This window comes from Tachysurus vachellii, chromosome 9 (assembly GCF_030014155.1).
Source record: "Tachysurus vachellii isolate PV-2020 chromosome 9, HZAU_Pvac_v1, whole genome shotgun sequence".
NCBI classification, from domain to species: domain Eukaryota; kingdom Metazoa; phylum Chordata; class Actinopteri; order Siluriformes; family Bagridae; genus Tachysurus; species Tachysurus vachellii.
The window spans coordinates 8,889,237-8,908,865 of NC_083468.1; the positions used below are offsets into that span (position 1 = coordinate 8,889,237).

At 37.3% G+C, this 19,629-nt stretch overlaps 1 protein-coding gene across 1 annotated transcript in view; it reads left to right on the forward strand.

Moving 5' to 3' along the window:
• Positions 1-19,629, forward strand: part of si (sucrase-isomaltase) — an 88,163-nt gene that overhangs the window by 18,569 nt on the left and 49,965 nt on the right. The window contains exons 11-17 of the mRNA XM_060877587.1: positions 244-375; positions 610-726; positions 6,180-6,293; positions 8,124-8,208; positions 9,541-9,658; positions 10,095-10,266; positions 15,896-16,012. Coding sequence (XP_060733570.1) covers positions 244-375; positions 610-726; positions 6,180-6,293; positions 8,124-8,208; positions 9,541-9,658; positions 10,095-10,266; positions 15,896-16,012 — 855 coding nt within the window. The remainder of the gene's footprint in view (positions 1-243; positions 376-609; positions 727-6,179; positions 6,294-8,123; positions 8,209-9,540; positions 9,659-10,094; positions 10,267-15,895; positions 16,013-19,629) is intronic.

The window sequence follows — 19,629 nt, forward strand, 5'->3', positions numbered from 1 at the left end:
CACACCCAAGTGATGAAGTATGAAGAATAAATATTGAGAGATTTATGTATTTACATATGAAAATAAGAAAATAATAATCCATGAGAATGTATTTCCATGGTTAACGCAATAAATATTTTCTTCTTGAGAGACATAGAGACAAGGAAAACTCTCCCAAGTGAATTGCTGGGGTTTGCAGAAAACAAAAGAATGAGATAATAAGGACAAATACACTCATTTATTTTCCTGCATCACCTATTCCAGGATGTGCAGTACACAGATATAGACTACATGGAGAACAAAAAGGACTTCACTTACGATATGATGAAGTTCAAAGACCTGCCACAGTTTGCTGACTACATGCATGCAGAAGGGCAAAAATATATTCTCATATTGGTGAGACATCTTATTATTATTATTATTATTATTATTATTATTATTATTATTATATTTGCTTTCATTTCAATTGGTCTATTAACATTTACCTATCTTTTTGTAGAAAACTTGCAGAAATCTATTGCCTTTCCCACCTTTTTATCATTGCCTGTGCTAGTTTGATGACTAGCAGCAATCATAATCAAGCTGAAATGTGTTTGCTTTTTTCCTCTATCATTTTATTCTTTATGAAAGGATCCTGCCATAGCCAAAAGCAAGAGAATAAATGGGACATACGAGTCATATGACAGAGGAACACATGCTGAGGCATGGATCACTGAGGCAGACGGAAAGACTCCACTGTTGGGAGAGGTAAACAAAGATGGTTATAAAAATAAATACAGTGATAACTTTAGATAACATCTGTTCCTAAGACAATACTTACTTAAATTTAGTATATTCTCAAAATGTGAAATTATTTTTAAAGCAACAGGTTGGATATATTTAATTATTACTATATATATATATATATATATATATATATATATATATATATATATATATATATATATATCCACAGAACAAGTTAGTTCCTATTATTATTTATATTATATAATATGTAAATCCAGAACCGATCCTGATCTCCCTGGGGCCCTAAGTAAAATTCTGCGAAGGGGCCCTCCTACCTGACCCGTGAGCCATGTAAACCATTTGCCACACTTGACACTTCACTGCTCCCACTACAAACCTCCCAACTTTTAAATTTTTGGAGTGGGGTCCTGGAGTGGGGTCCAAGACCAGGTTATAGAACCAGATAAAGGTGTGCGGAGAGGACCAACCTGCCGCAACACAAACATCTTCAAACGGAACACCCCTGGCCAAGGCACTGGATGAGGCAATACCCCTAGCAGAATTAGCCCTGATGCCGAGAGGCGAGGCAAGACTGCACACCTCATAGGCCTGAGCTAATGGCCTCCACTACCCAGTACGCCAGGCGCTGCTTGGAAACCGGATTACCCTTATTCTGGCCCAAGACAGACAAAAAGGGCAGAGGAGTTACTCCACGAGCTAGAGTGGTGGACATAAGTCCTCAAGGCCCTCAGTGGGCAAAGGAAATGCAGCCTCTCCTGTTCTGCCGACTCATGGGGCAGGGGACAGTAGGACCGCAGTATGACTGGACAGCCAGCCATCCTGGGCACCTTAGGGACATATCCTGCCCCAGGGTGCAGAATAGCCTTGGCAATGCCAGGGGAAAATTCTAGGCAGGCGGGGGCAATCGACAAAGCCTGCAAATCCCCCACTCTCTCTCGAGAGAGGCCAAGGCTAGGAGCTGAGCCAACTTCAGGGTCAGAAACTTCTCAGAGGCTGACTCCATGGGCTCAACGTGGGCTTCCAGCAGCCCCTCCAGGACCACAGAGAGGTCCCAGGAAGAAAGGCATGGTCTGCAGTAAAGCCTCAGCTGCCTGACACCACACAGAAAGCGAGAGACCAGAGGGTGCCTACGCAAGGAGGCACCGAGAACAGGTTCATGGTTTGCAGCAATGGCGGCCATGTACACCTCTAAAGTAGATGGGGACAGGCCCCGAGAAAAGCAAGACTGCAGGATCTCCAGCACTGTACTGACTAGGCAGTGAACTGGATCCTGACAGTGTTCATCGCACCAGAGGAGAAAAAGCCTCCACTTCAGCACATATAGCTTCCTAGTGGAGGGAGCCCTAGCATTCAGTAGAGCCTTGGTCACCTCAGATGAGAGGTTGTGGTGCACTCAGGCTAGGACTTGCGGGATCAGAGCTACCGGGGGGGAAGGTGTACGGACAGAGCATCGGCCACGTCCATACCAATTTCACTCCACCACGTGGGGGTGGAGACGTCACTCCCCGGGCCTCAACACCTGCCTTGACAGGAGGTCTGCCTCCCGATTTACATGCCCGATTTACATGCCCTTTCTCAGCGAAAGGAATCTGGTCTCTGCCCAGAGCAGAATCTGCTGTGCCAACCTAAAATGGGGGCACAAATGCAGACCGCCCTGTTGATTGACATGGGGAACCACCGCAGTGCTGCCTGTCCGTACTAAGACATAGCAGCCCCTGAAGCATGGAAGAAAGTGTTAGAAACACAACCCTCATCTCCAGGCAGTTTATGTGCCATGAGAGATAGGGGCCCTCCCATAGACCCTGGGCAGGACGGCCATCCAAGGCCGCTCTCCAGCCGGAAAGCGAGGCATCTGTCAAAAGAGTCCTGCGACAGTGACACGCCCCTAAAGTGGGACCCAAGGCAAGAAACCTGGGTCTTTTCCACATAAGAAGGGTACGAAACCCACAGCGTGTAACCCTTATAACCCTGAGGGGATGTCTGCGAGGATGAAAGCCCACACCCCTGAGCCAGAGCTGGAATGGCCTCATGTGGAGCAGAATAATTACGTCAATGAAAATAAATTTATGTCAGTAGCTTGCACACCTGGGGTCAAATTAATGAATTAATAATAGCAATGAAGGTGTAGTTTAGAGATACTCTGATTGATTAAAGACACTCAAACATTTTAACATGTTTGTTAGAAGCATCAAATGATGTAAACCATGGCGTTTTCTTGTAACTGTATGCCTGTCTCTGCCATTGTCAGTCATTGTTACAAGTTTAATGTCACTGCAGAGAAATTCGTTCACCTATTTTACTCAGCAGATCCGGGAGGTCTTATACCATGTAGGAGAAAGGGATATTTTAGTGTGATTATTACAGCCTTGCCAGGGGACTAACACAGCATTGGAGTATGCCATCCAATTCGGAATGACGGCCACTCAGAATGTGAGGAAAAATGTTGCTTTATGTGCTGTTTTTAGGGAAGCACTAAGGCCTATCCGACAGGGGGAGATGGCAGGTAGGGATGATGTCCTTACCCTATCTCAGTTTATGTTCAGTTCAGGTCAGGAGATTGTGATTGCCATTCCAGAACCTTTAACGTTTTCTGCTGTAGCCATTTGAGGGTCAACCTTGCCTTGTGCTTTGGATCATCCAAGAGTGTCCCATGTGCAGCTTTCTTGCTGTAGAATGAAAACTGTCTGGCAGTATTTTTTGATAACATGCTGCAATTATCTTGCCATCAATTATTTGCTTCATCCGGCCCTCCCTCTCGGCAGCGGCCTCCAGATTTTTCTTCATATGTCATTACTCTAAAACATTCTTACCATCTCCAACATTTCCTCTTGGCCCTAGAACAACTACATAGGGCCAGTATTTTCACCAAACTGGACTTCAGCAGCGCTTACAATATGATTTTAATTTGTGAAGGAGACAAATGGAAAACAGCGTTTCTAACCTCCTGAGGGCACTATGAATATTTAGTGAAGCCTTATGGACTAAATAATGTGCCTGTCTTTTTTTGTCCAATCTTTCATGAGGTCTTTAAGGACTTACTGAACCAATGCATCATTGCTTATTTCGATGACATCCTGATCTATTCAGAGGACTACAAGTCTCACGTTTCACATGGCCACCTAGTTCTAAAGTGTCTCCTGCAACACAGACTTTTCACCAAAAGTGAGAAATGTCATTTCCACCAAAGCATTATCACCATCCTAGGATACGTAATAAGCATCCAGGGGGTGGAAATGGACACAATGAAGGTGCAGGCTGTGGCAGACTGGCCTAATCCATCCAGCATCAAGGATCTGCAATGATTTCTTGGTTTTTCAAAATTTATTCCAGTTTTATTCTGCGTTATAGTTCAGTTGTCGAACCCTCTTATGACTCTTAGAGGGAAAACCCAGGAAACTACACTGGACTGAAAAAGCTCAGAGAGCATTTTAGCAGGTAAAACAACAGTTCACCACCACACTAATATTACATTACCCTGACCCTGATACCCCCTTCGTCGTTGAAGTGGATGCCTCCTGCTGTGGGATAGGTGTGGTACTCAAAGACACAAAACTCCAGGAAAGCTCCACCCATGTGTGTTCTTTTCGGGAAACCGACCCAGCAGAGGTACACTTGTGTTAATTGTGTAAATTTAATTGTTTAAGATGCGGTCGAAAAATAACCTTTCTATTGGAGAGTGTGGCATGTGTTCAGGAAAACAGGCAGAGGTGGGAGCTGAGTTTGGTTTACTTTTTAGTAAACATAATTGGAAACAAAACATCCAAAAATAATCAATGAACCAAAAATACATCCAAAAAGACTATTTACAAACTATATACAAACACAAAGATAACGATAACAGAGTGAGGGACAAGAGCGGTGCTAAAGAAAAGAACTCAATAAAACAAAACACATTAACTAAATCCTAGATGCAAATACTAAGCTAACAAAAAGGAAACAGAAAAGAAACATCTTCAGCGTAGAACGCCGCTAACTACGCTGCCTAACAACATAACTACAAGGATTGGCATCCGCTCGTAACCTAGTGTGTCTAAACAGTTTTTTTCCTCTACGTGATGAAATGTAAGTCACGTGACGTACTAACCTGGTCCCAATCACTATGTATCGGGGAAGGATCAGAATAAACACCATTAAACTGAGAGTCAAGTCACAGCATAGACATCAATAGTAGCATCGTAGAGTTCACAGTAAATAAACTTAACACACAACAACTACACCGAAGTTAGAAATAAGCAAAAGCAAGCAAACACAGGTGAACAAACAACCAAGGTCAACGCCCCCTCTCCCACGCTTGTGTCACATCCGGGTCTTTAAACCTGGCCAATAACACTGGATTGGCTCTTGGAGTGGTTTCTGAAACAATGACTGGCGGACGAATCGTCCAATCGCAGGACCTGCAAGGTGGAACAGTGGAAAAAGAAGGAAAAAGAGAGAAAACAATATGGGACGTAACACTTGTCAATAAAGAAAGCACTCAGCGAATGGAGGCACTGACTTGAGGGAACATGTCAACCATTTCAGGTACTAACGGATCATAAGAAGCTAAAATACATAAAGAGTGTTATGAACACGGGACAGAGCGGACCCAAATGCAGGATAGCAAAAATAAACAGGGTTTAATAACATAAAACACGAAACATGACACGGACTAGAGACAGGACAAAACCACAGTAGATGCTGTGCTGCACAAGGCAACGCGGCACAGTTAAATAGACAAGGTAATTACAATGGGAAACAGGTGTGTGGAAGCGGGCAGGAAGAGACAAGAGACACGTCAGACACGTGACCAAGAACATAAACAAATGCACGTGGCCAGAGTCCGGGCAGAGTCCTAACAAAGAGAGTGCCAAAAGACTCAGTCCCAGGTAAGGATGTTGGGCCTTGTTCTTCACATGCTTCTGATTCATGGTGTCCTACCAACACGAGTAAAAGAACAGCAAAGCTGATGCACTCTCTGGCTGCCATGACCCAGTAAGCCACAGGGAAAAACCTGAACTCATGCAAAGAATGTATGCAATGAATAAAAATATGTTTTCCATTTTTAGTAGCTGAATTTCTTTAAGCTTGTTTCAAGTTTTTTGGGTGGATTTTAAAAAGTAGATCGACTGAAAACTTAAACTTTGCCAATTGTACTTTGCTGATATTATGTACTGTATGTCTAACACACATGCCCAAGCACAGTTACACCTAAAATTGTGATATTTTGGTATTAAAATTAGAATTTACTTGTGTGATAACCACTTGACTTGCCACCTTAATCCTGAGCCTGCTGTTGGGGTAGCTGAAGAGCATGCTGTCTTTTAGTTTTGTGATATGTGTATCTATTGTTCAATTAGGTGATTTGAGATAGCTAATGTGATTCTCTCCACTTTCATTCATCCATCCAGTTTTCAGAATTTATGAGGTTTTATGAGATTTCTGAATCGTGTGAGTTGTTTTTGTATTATTTGCAGGTTTGGCCAGGAAAAACTGTGTTTCCTGACTATACAAAGCAATCCTGCATCAAGTGGTGGGTGGATGAAATCAGCCAGTTCCATAAGCAAGTGAAACATGATGCAATATGGATTGTAAGTAAATCAGTGGAATGCAAAATCTGATGACAAGAGTAGGTTTTTCAATTTATATTTTATCTCTTAATACTGTAGAGCTATATGGTATGTAATAATGCAGTAATATATAAGCTACAGTATACAGATAACTACAGTGAGGCTTCAGAGGAGTTACAGAGTGAACAGTAGTACATCTTATGTATACAGATTTGTGTATCAGTGCCAAGTTTGTTGTGTGTAAATTTACAATCGTAATGTGACATTCTCTCAGATGTAACAGGCTGAGGGTTAATATGAACTGCTGATCTTAAAGAAGCTTTCCATTATGATTGTAAAATGATGTTCACATTAATTGCACATAAATGTACCTTTTGAGATGTATCTTTATAAATGCATTATACCTAAAAATTAATGGATTTTTTTTGATAGAAAGTATGTAGGAACTGTCAAATTACAAATTACTAACTTAGGTCAGTAATTCATCCATTTAAATTAGTTAAATTAGTATACTCCTAGACAAATGAGAGGCAGATTTCTCTTAAAGAAATGGTTACATAAATTGCATTTAATGGTCGCTTGCTGTATATAACCAACCCCCAAAATGGTTCTTTATAGAGAATCGTTTATTATTATCATTAATAAAATAAATACAATTAAATTAAATAAAACATAAATAATAATAGAATTGTTAATGATAAATGATTCTATATAAAGAACCATTTTGGGGATTGCATATATGTAGCAAGTGAACCATTTTAATGACCATTTCTTAAAGAGCACATAATACATTATGTAGATTTCAATGTACATAATAATATGTACAAATGTAAACAAAAAATACAAGAAATTCAAACACGGTGTAAATTTATTTAGACAAAATTATAACATTGTGTAAAAAAATAGAATTGATAACCACTTATTTAAATGTTTGTCATTCCAGTTTTTAAAAAATGCATAATTCATAAACATTGATTTCACCTTAAGCATTCTTTTAAGTATAAAGCTATTTAATATAAAATGCTCTAAAATGTTCATTGCTTTTCGAGGGGTTCTATATAGGACAATTTATTGGTAAATGTTCTATTTTGTTCTAGTGCATCTTAAAAAAGTATCTAATGTACTGTACTGTAGCTTCTTAACACAGGTAAAACTGTGATTACCACCAGCATTTAAAGAGGTAGAGCATTGCAGATATCAGCTGTAGAGAATTTCATTATTACAGAACTTATAGATGCTACATATTGATTGTCTCAAAATAACTACTAGTTATTGATTTATGATGTAGTTGCATTTAATTTAATGAGTTATACATAAGAGAAATTAGAAACTGAAGATGAGAAAATGAGATCTATGTCAACCTTTATACCAGACTTTATTCATAGACTACAGACTACACAGGTAGTAGTAAAACCAAACAAACAAAGAACCATACAAAACAAACAACAAAAAAAAAAAATACAAAATGGAAAATATGGGAAGTTATTTTTGGCATTTAGGCAGGAGGCTTTGATGAAAAACTGAATAATTTATTCAGTATGTTCTGCTCTGAAAACACATTCTCTCAATTATCTGCATAAACATGATACAGTAAATATAGTTAAAATTTAAGTCTATGTATCTACATCCTCAGTAATTACATTATAGTTGTACTTCTAGTTTATGGTTAACTACACAGGTATTCACAGCCCCGTTAATGTGGGCCTTGAAAATATAATGTGTGTGAGTTGTACTCTTAGCTGATAATGTATGCTGAAATCAATAGCTTTTTGAATGCTCCCATAAAATTCTCAGTTAGCAATTAACACAGTAGATATAACAGAGCTGAACTAATTGTGGTTCATTTATAAGGACATGAACGAGGTGTCCAGCTTTGTGCAAGGCTCCATTGATGGATGCACTGATAATACACTGAATTATCCACCGTTCACTCCAAGTAAGTCACACACAACTCTTGATGTACAATTACAAATTTAGACTCAATGCTGTAAGCTTTTTCAATTAATTGTATTTAGTGATTTAGCTAATTACCATTAATTAATTCAAGAATACGTGGATAGGTTTTGTCAGAAGAGGGGTTTTGAGGTCATTGTTCCCAGCCCAAAATGGCAAACAAAAGCCACATGCCATTCAACACAGTTTGAATACAGTTTGAATGTATAGCCCCAGCAGAGGAGGGCTGTTTCTCTGAGCCTTTTCTAGGACCCATGTTCAAGCCTTAAGTCTGTAGAAGTACCATTTGTTCTGATAAAAATGCCAAAGCTAATGACATAAAACGAGACAGGTCACTTTTTAATCAGAAGTGATAAAAATGTTTTTTTTTTTTTTTGTCTCATTTAAACGTCACACAACTTTCAAAGATTCATTTATTGATTTTTGGTTGGAAATGAGAAATTTAAAAATTGTCAGTATTGATGAGGATGCCTCCCTGAGTGTTTCTCATTTACCTCAGGGTTGAGGACTTTTTTTTACATCTTTCTAAGAAACAAATTACAATTTTCTGTTAGACATTTGCAGCTATATTTAAAGTAATGAAATTAATTAGTAACTAGATAATTGAATGAGGTCATTATTCTTCGTGTGATTAATCTTGTAGGTGTTTTGTTTGGCGTTAACCTCTTTATTGACAAAGTATTCTGAAAGATCATTGGATAAATTAAATCTATTTTCAGAAGTAAGACTGCTGAAAAAGTTTGTAAAAAATTGTATAGATTTGCATTCTCGTGATTTATTAAATCTCAGAGATATGCTCTGATGAGCTGCATGTCAATTGTATGGCATGCATTTACCATTTTATAACCCAGTTTTCTCTCTCTCTCTTTTTTTTCTCTCTCTCTCTGACCTGTTTAGCATCTTTCCTCAGGCCATAAATCTGATCAATTGTTCCTCAAAAAATCCTCATATGAAACTGAAATATGTACCAATGTGTACACACACACACACACACACAAACACAAACACCTTACTGTATTTTCAGGACCATTGACTGACATAACTTTAATTTATCTTAATAAGTAATGTGTACACTTAAATCTAACCTGACCTCAGTAACAACAATGTTTTTTTTAATAAAACCAAATCTGTTTGGGGAAAAAACTGTTTTCCTAAGCAAATATATCCCCCAAAAATCAAAACAAAACAAAGTCTTTTGGTCACCAGCAAGTTATACAGTAGTATACATTCACTGTTTCAGAATAACATTCTATCGTATAATTTCTCTCTCTCTCTCTCTCTCTCTCTCTCTCTCTCTCTCTCTCTCTCTCTTTAGAAATTCTTGATAATTTGATGTACAGTAAGACTTTGTGTATGGATGCAAAGCAGGCTTGGGGCAATCACTATGATGTTCACAGTCTTTACGGATATTCCATGGTGCTGGCAACAGAAGAGTAGGTTTTCAAATTTTCCATACATTTGGCACTTCCACCACTCCTTAAAAAACTAAAAAAAAAAGGTTTTCAATAAATAAATAAATTACTTAATAATAATAATAATAATAATAATAATAATAATAATAATATTTTATAATTATTAAAATAATTAATTAATAAAATAATGTAGAGTTTTTTAGAATTGTTAAGAAGATAGAGATAAAAAATGTAAAACAGGTTTATAGAATTATGCTCAGACTTTCAGACTATAGTAGTGGCTTTGCTGGATTAGTGTTGTTAATTATGATAATTGGGATTAAGTGATAGAAAAGGTGTGTTTAGTTAATAAGAAGTGTCCCCTAAGTAAGCTTTTACATGCTTAAATCCCTCCCTTTGTTACTTTGTAACACTCATTCTTACAGTCATGTTTTTGTCTGTTTTTCTTGTCCTCTAGAGCCTCTAAGCAAGTCTTTGGCAGCAATCGCTCATTCATTCTCACTCGTTCCTCTTTCCCTGGAGTGGGAAAGTATTCAGGCCACTGGCTAGGTGATAATGCTGCCAACTGGAATGATATTAAATGGGCAATACCCGGCATGCTGGAGTTTAACCTATTTGGAGTACCTTATGTAAGTACTGACCTTCTAGAATCTGCCATGTTATGATACATAGTACCAGAATACTAAAACTTATTGTCCTGTGTCTTTCTCAAAACTATGCAGTCAATACACATTCAGAGTGAATTAAAAATTCCATCCCAAACTGCGTAATGTCCACTAACATTACGCAGTTTGTTGCGTACACTGATGAACACTAAACACTAGTGTTTGGTGAACACTAAAGTATGTTCTTCCAAGAGGAATTTCTCTTGATTCTGTAGAAAGGGGTCAAAGAACATGTTCCCTCCCAAATTAAGACTCACGTTTTTTTCATTTCCTCCAGGGCATACATGTACTGAAGTAGCTGGCCCAGTCAAAGGCTATGGTAGTCAGTCATTACTATGCACTGCTTGCCTAGATGAGGCCTCTAGACCTCAAGTTAAACCAAGACAGGTGTGTGTTTCTCCTTCTCAGAGAACCACATTCTTTGGAGTAGTTTGTGATTTTACTACAATTTAGGGATGTCTGTCTTCTGCTTGGTTGGCTTTCATCCTGTCAGCAGTGAAAGCTATTTGGCTAGGAAAAAGACTCTCTGTTCCAGAGACGCAGAGTGAGCTTGACCTCATGGTGGAAGCAGCCAACATTATAAGATAAAATAGGATACATTATTGATCCAAAAGTCCACTTATCCATTTGGGTTTGCTTTACATGAGGCCATTCCAACTTACTCGCTGTGTCGCTTGGCACACCACGGTCATCCACTTGCACTTCCTTCAGACAAGTACAACCTGGAGTAATGTGACCTAGATGACCTTAAATGGACTTGTTGACACATAGTAAGACACAGAACATTATCTAAATGCAAATTTATTTAAAAATTAATCTGATTAAGTAAACCTGAACCATGCATGCCAAGATCAACTGTGATCTCAGCTTGAGATCTGAAGACTGAAGCTTCTCTGCTTCTCTATGCTCAAAGCCTGCAAATACCTTCATGTGCAGCACGTAATGCCCTCAGGCAAGATAATATCAGGTCTATTTAGTGCAGCTAGGGAAACTTATATTACATTAAACATTTACTTGTAAAGATGTATATATATCATATATCATATAATATATATATATCACAGAAGTGAGTACACCCTTCATTCATTCATTCATCTTCTACCGCTTATCCGAACTACCTCGGGTCACGGGGAGCCTGTGCCTATCTCAGGCGTCATCAGGCATCAAGGCAGGATACACCCCGGACGGAGTGCCAACCCATCACAGGGCACACACACGCACACACTCTCATTCACTCACACAATCACACACTACGGACAATTTTCCAGAGATGCCAATCAACCTACCATGCATGTCTTTGGACCGGGGGAGGAAACCGGAGTACCCAGAGGAAACCCCCGAGGCACGGGGAGAACATGCAAACTCCACACACACAAGGCGGTGTGAGGCGAACGTGCTAACCACTAAGCCACCATGCCCCCCTAGTACACCCTACACATTTTTGTAACTATTTTATTATATCTTTTCATGTGACAACACTGAAGAAATTACACTTTGCTACAATGTAAAATAGTGAGTGTACAGCTTGTATAACAGTGTAAATTTGTTGTCCCCTCAAAATAACTCAACACGCAGTCATTAATGTCTAATTCTCTGGCCACAAAAGTGAATACACCCCTAAGTGAAAACCATTTAGCCATTTTCTCTCCCCTATGTCATGTGACTCATTAGTGTTACAAGGTCTCAGGTGTAAATGGGGTGTAAATTTTCCGTTTCTGAAAGGGAGTTAATTCGTTTGAGCCCAGAGTGCATTTTTGTCACATCCCTATGGATTTTTATTTGAGCGGTACCGTTTTTATTTACAGTCAATAAGATCCATAATCTCATCCATCCTTACATCAGCCATCGCGTCCGTGCTCTTACATCCAAGCAGATGCTTTGCGTTGCCTTACATTTCTTTGCAAATTGTAGTTTTGTGTATAACATCAGGGATGCAGAACATATTAGTAAGGCTACTGTTTGCAGAACGGTCAGGAAAGTGTGCCTCGCTCTTAAGCACTTTCTGACAATTTTTGTGTTGTTTCATGATAAAATAAAATCCTGTTCTTCCGGTTTCATCTCTGATATTATAACAGTTGGGAATTTACTCTAAAAATAGTTCTTAATTACTAACTACAAATTACATCTTCAACCAGTCTAATTAGATTAATGTAATAATTAGAAAGTATCTCTAGAAAGTATTGGTCTACTTACTAATTTGGTCTACTTACTTCCCAAATCAACCTCATCCACTTGAACAATAAGGAGAGACAAGAAATAAACAATATACAATTGCATGAATTATCCTTGAATTTAACAAAGTGTGTAACTACAGGGAGAAGCTTACATTAAAAATATAACTTTTAAAGGTATATAAAATACATTTTTAAAATACACCTTTTGAAATTTAATGTTAAATCCACTATTGTTTTATACAGCAGTGTTGCTTTTTTTTAAAATACGTGTTAAAATTCTCCATATGCTTGCATAAGCACTTCCAGTTCTGATGGTGAGAAATACACAGACTTTTCTTTTGTCTGACGCTGTTGCCATGGTGACTCGTTATATCTGCGCTCCATTGATAATGGCTTTTTTTAATTGTGGTGCACGTGCTTAACTCAGAGTCAGTCAATTTAGAGTTGATAAAACTAACTCTTTTCAGCTGTTCTGTAACCGAAAACTCAGAGTTTCCCATCTCAGGGTTTGTCAACTCAGAGTTCAAGTTTAAACTCAGAGTTGCTTGAACCTCCTTTCTGAAACAGGCCCCAGGTGTGTTAAATTTGGTGTTATTGCTCTCACTCTCTTATACTGGTCTCTGAAAGTTCAACATGGCAACTTTGGTGACTGGGCCACAGGGCAGTATTCCAACATGATAACAACCAAAAACACACCTCCAAGATGACCACTGCCTTGCTAAAGAAGCTGAGGGTAAAGGAGATGGACTGGTTAAGCATGTCTCCAGACCGAAACCCTATTGAGCATCTGTGGTGCATCCTCAAATGGAAGGTGGAGAAGCGCGATGTCTCTAACATCCACCAGCTCGGTGATGTCGTCATGGAGGAGTGGAAGAGGACTCCAGTGGCAACCTGTGATGATCTGGTGAACTCCATGCCCAAGAGGGTTAAGGCAGTGTTGGAAAATAATGGTAGCCACACAGAAAATTGACACTTTGTGGCCAGAGGTTTAGACATTAATGGCTGTGTGTTGAGTTTTTTGAGGGGACAGCAAACATACACAGTTATACAAGCTGTACACTCACTACTTTACATTGTAGCAATGTGTCATTTCTTCAGTGTTGTCACATGAAAAGATATAATAAAATATTTACATAAATGTGAGGGGTGTACTCACTTCTGTGAGATACTGGACATATACACACACACACAGAGAGAGAGAGAGAGAGAGAGAGAGAGAGATTACTCTCTCCCTTACACATAATAATGTTCAGATCAATTATTTGGAATTGTTCATTTTGTCTGATTTGATGAATAAGCTGACAATTTATTGCGGCGTGCAATTCATTTAGCCTGGTAAATTTATAAAGAGTCGGTTTATTTTTCTAGGATACAATAAGAGTGAAATAGTTATATTTCACTCTTATTGTATCCTAGAAAAATAAAATTCTCCAATGCAGGATACAAAACTGCATTGCAAATAGAAGGGTTCAGAAACAAGCAAGCATGTACATAATAAATGAAATGATAAGAACATTATGCATCTCACTTGGAACAGTGGAAACAAGGAAAAATCCACTTAGAATGTGCTTAGAGTTAGAAAATCCTTGCTTAGAAATGTTAAACCGAACATGTAAGAGCTGGAGGAGACAGAACAAGAAATGAGTAAATCAATAAGCAGAGAGCAAAAAGAGATAGGGTTTATGTGTGTAGTAAACTGAAAAAAGAGTAAAGGAAATGAAAGCCTAAAAATTATTGGGGCGCAAGGAAGAGTGGGAATCAGACAACAACCAAAATAGCTGTTCAAAAAATACTACACTATACAATGTATTCAATGTTTAAAAAGTGGTTTTAAAAATTTTTATTAAAAAATGTTCTAAAAATTGATGTATAGAAAAAACATGTGTTTCAAGAATTTGTCGTTGTTGATGTTAGCCACTGGTGAACTGGCTAATATATCATTTTTATATATATCGTATGATATGATGTTATGTGAGCAGAAGTAAAGCCTTTTCTATGTTGCTTTTTTGCAAATTGTCAAAAAAGGAAATAAGCATGTTACTGCTTGTAATACAAAACAGACAGAAGTAGGATGCAAAAAACAGTCATCATTTTTGTCAGCTGTCCCAAAATGAAATTTGTGATGTTGCTTTTTATATCCATTATATGTCAATGTTCATTGTAACATCTTATGGTAAATTATTGAGTATTCATCTCCATGTAGTACACCTGTTCTTCTTCTTGTTACTTTTGTATCAAACCTAAGTACTTGACTTAGGAATATGTCTATACCTTTGAACCCTGCCTGAATGCTTGGACTCACTGTGACTTTCATTAATTTCATTATTCCTTGCCTTCTATTAATTTACATTTACCCCAAAGCTGGGTTAGCAATGCACGCAATACAGGACCTAGATATTTTCTATGTATATGAAGCAAACTGTAGCCTAAAAATTTAAATTAAAATAATAAAGAAAAGAAACCCAAGGGCTAATGGCACAGTGAGGAGGTCTAAGGACAAGACAAAGTAGAACAGTTGATAGAGGAAAAAGGCAAAAACTAGAACAGGATATAGAATAAAACACATTGTGGAAGAAGGAGTGGACAGGTGAAAAAAATAGATGACATAATGAGGCATGAATTGACCCACGTCTGTATCCATTAAGACTCTGACCTTACACTATAGTGGAAGGAACTTCACTGGCTGACTGAACGGCAGAGTCAGGACTGACTTTGAAGGAAGACTGAAGACTTAACTAAGCACAAACTACAAATAAAATTAAATAAACACTGTATTTGCTGCTGAAATAACTTGTTGTGCTAACAGATTTAGCTTGATAGTATTCTTAAAAACTAGCCTAATTATGCTAGCATTAGCATATTTTCTTCCAATTGAGACTACAATGCTCCTCTTCAAGTCAACCTAGATATGCTGTCAAACGTAGTAAATGCAAGTCTAAGGTGAAAACGCAGGAGAGTAACTCCACAAAGAAATGGGATCTCATATGAGATGAAGGACAATTATAATACATTCAAAAAGCCCCAGCACTCTCCCTGAAAAATGTGTTTTCTGAATTTATCAGTTATGTTATTATTCAACAAAAATGAAGACCAGGAGCAACCTGAGGGAATTTATGTTAGTTTGGGACAAAGTTCCTACCTTCAGCACTGGTACAGTATACAATGGGACTGAATCAAATCAACATTTCCTAATGTTGTTTCTTTCACCATTTTCACAATTTCTAAACCATTTTCTGAGTTTATTATTTGGTTTAAATTGACATCATTTAGGAAAAAACTGAATGTGTTAATTATTTTGTGTGAAAAAAATGCCTGTGATTATCTTTCCTCCCATAGATAATGCTTGATGAGAGTAAGTTCAATTTGGATTTTAACAATTTAACAGAATATTTTGCATAAAATTATTGAATTTCATGCAGATTGGTGCAGATATCTGTGGCTTCTTTGACGACACAACTGAGGAGTTATGCACACGCTGGATGCAAGTTGGAGCTTTTTATCCTTTTAGCCGAAATCACAACGCGCAACACTACAAAGTAAGTATACGCACTAAATAAAGCATTACTTTATTATGCTCAGCATATCTTTAATGATAAACAGTTACATTGCTGAACTGACTATCAAAATTAGCACATATACGTGCAGCCTCTCAGGAGCTGTTAGAAGGTCCAGTGGCTCTTTCATCCCTCAGCTGAGGCTCCCTGTATATTTGGAAAATAGATATTTAATTTAATTTCTAAGATTATGATGCTCTTGTAACATTAAAATAAACCGTGTTTAATTGGATTGTCACTCAAAATATGCGTCATAACTGCTGACTTGTGAAATCCGACACACTGAAGCAAACGGCATTTTTGGTTTGTTGCAAAAAAAAAAATTATGTCATGAATACGAAGAGGACTCAATTAGACATTGAACATTTTATTTTTTTAAGGTTAGTTCAAACTGTTCAAAATATTTTTGTTTGCCTGCAGAAATAAAATTTCGTTTACTCAGTAGCAGTTCATTGATTTCATAAATGCAACACACTACAGTTTTTTTCTATACGTTCCATAAAGGAAAAAACAATATATGCAGTGTTATCTTCATTTTAGATGTCAAATGGGTTTTGTGGCTCCCTGTGTTTTTTTTCTGTGCGATACGGGTCCAACTGGCTCTTTGTGTGTTTAAGGTTGCCGACCCCTGGTCCAGATAAATACAAACTTTTCCATATTAGATTTGCTGTAGTTACTAAATGATTTCTTGTACTTATAATATGTATTATAATAATAGGCTTTATGAAATTTAAAATGAACAGACTAATTTTGAAACTTTTAAGTCTTAAAATTACTTTTGTAGTGTGAATTACTGTCTTCATTAATATATAGGAAGAAAGTAGTTTTATTTTTAGCTGAAAGGATAAATTCAGCAATGCGAGTTAATGTAATCGTAAGGGAAAAGTCAATATTTATAAAATTCCAAATTATGTGAAGTGAAGGTTAATCAGCAACAGCATATTTAACACTAGAGTTTAATACTGAAGCTGATAAATCATGAATCTAGTTGTTCATTCAACACTGTAGGCGTAAATTAAATAATGCATCTGATCATTAGTTTTCAAAGTCACTGAGTTCATATTTTCAGCTAAAAAGTGAAGCACACTAGAATTAGAAAATCTAAGTACAAAATAGAATACATAAGAACAGGTGCATACATTTGCCTGTAATAAAGAAAAAAGTAGTATCAGGATTGGTAATGCAAATGTAAGGCATTATACATTCCATAAGATTATGCTATAATTTTAAATTGCATGTGATGCTTGTGGAATGCAATTTTCACACTTGTACTACAGATTCTTAGTGAATCAGAGATCAGGACTTTGGTCACTGTAGAACCAATTTAACTTTTTGTTCTTAAGCCAGTCCAATGTTGATGGTTGTTTTGCACAGTTAATCTGACAGTAAATCAGCCAATCAGTACCAGTGAGTTTGGGCTGCAGGTAATAATGTGATGATTAAAATGTGTTAATAATATGATAAACTCTAATGAAACAACTAACTGCTATAACTGTACATTCACCCTATGAGTACAAGTTGTCAGGGTTGAATTATCACTAAAAAGAAACACTTCCTATACTCAATATTACATCCAGTACAGACCCATGTTAAAGCACATCACCTCTTGTTCCTGGTTAAAAAAAATAAATAAATAAGCCACTAAAATAAGTTATTATTATTATTATTATTATTATTATTATTATTATTATTATTAATAAAAATCTACCATACTGGATTTTCATAAAAAATAAACATTAAAAAATAAAAAGATGAAATGCCTATAAAGTTAGAACCAAAGCAGATATTTAAAAATATTTCTTTGCTTCATCAAAGTTATACAGTAAATCCTCTCTGGGAACTAATGAAATCTCGATGTCAGCCATTTTGTTTTTCATTCATCTTTTATTTTTTCAAAATTTCATTTAACCATTTCCTACATGTATGGCAGAGGTTTTGTGCATTACGTATTTGGAAAAATGTCTTCACTACTTATTAAAGGATAGTTGCCAGGTTGACCAATATGGCTGATGGGTACCCACAAATTCCCACATAGGAAAAGTGTCCATATCTCTGCAATTCTTTTGTTCATTGGCCTAAATGTCAGTGCACAGTCTTGCCATGAGGCCTGGGTGGCACATGTTAACTTTTGCAAAATTTGGCCACTCTGGGGTGCTATATTGAGAAACAAGTTTGAACAACTAAGTGTCCATGTATTTAGTTCTCTACCTGGTGAACCTTAGGTGCTTGGTCACTTCATTGCTTCTTCTTCTTCTTCCTAATAATTATAATAAAATGATTTCTATGGCAAAATTAGAGGAATAAGACTTGACCTTTTAGTGAGTCTCCTGTTTCAGCTTTTACACGCGTATACCCAAAGTCTCTTTAACCCTCCACTCAGCTACCACAGATAGCTCTGTTGTGTATTTAGCTGCAGAACATTACAAAAGCCTAGTTCCAACAATAATTTTATAAATATTTGTTAAAACATAACTGCAATCATTGGTCATTTGACAGACATTCTCTATAAGGGAACTAGTCTAGAGTGCAGTATGTCAAGAAATAGTGACTATGGCCTGCATAATGTGTTGACCACCATTGAACCAACATTGAGCACTAATATAATAACCATATACAGTATTTTCTAGGTGTGTCATTCACAGTCACAAAAGTAAACATATGTGATGCTGGTATGAATGTATCATGAACCCCAGTTTTGCAAAGGATTTTAAGTCCTTCCTTCCTTCCTTCCTTCCTTCCTTCCTTCCTTTATTCATTCATTCATTTTCTTCTGCTTTTTTCTCTTTGTTTTTTTCTGCTAACAGGCTGAGAAGGTCAGCCCAGACTTTATCCTAAGCCACAGACACTGGTTCCTTCATAGGCAACTGTAATATATTAGTACTCCAAGAGTGTAGTATACTGGATCAATCCAGTATAGTGTAAAATATACAGATCTATTTCCATTCCAGTTGCTCTCCACAATCTGCAGCAAAACATTTGTTGGTGCTAAGAGAGCAATATAATCTGAAAATAACAGAGGTGGTACATGACACCACTCCAACCTTAGTATGTCTTGATGTCTTGTCCATTCAAACTACAAACTAGAGTGGAGATAAGACACAGCCTTTGACATCCAACACATACTTTAAATGGATCATAGCATTTGGCATACATATCAACAGCAGTAAAATATAGAAATCACCATCCCATTTTGTTAGTCTGAAGGATTTGCTCTGATCTCCATTCAACATGGAACAGAGGTATTAACCATATTATGAACCGTGTCTTCCAACATCTGCTGGATATCATCCACCATTCCATACATACTCCAAAACTTCAGATGACTGACACTGAAATCGATTAAATATACATGGGTTTAAGCAGTTTCTCCTTTCTTTTTTCCCTCACTTATAATATCCCTAATTGAGAACACTTTTTCATCAGTGCTTGTGTATGGTCACATTTCGAGGTACAGTACCACACAGCAATACTCCTTATTTAAGTTAACAGCTTTCCTCACCACTGGTATCCAACAGAACATCCTAGGGTTAATGCCATGACATCCACTGACAGCCTTCTGGCTACAGCTTCTTAAACCTGCCTTTATGAATGGGAAACTG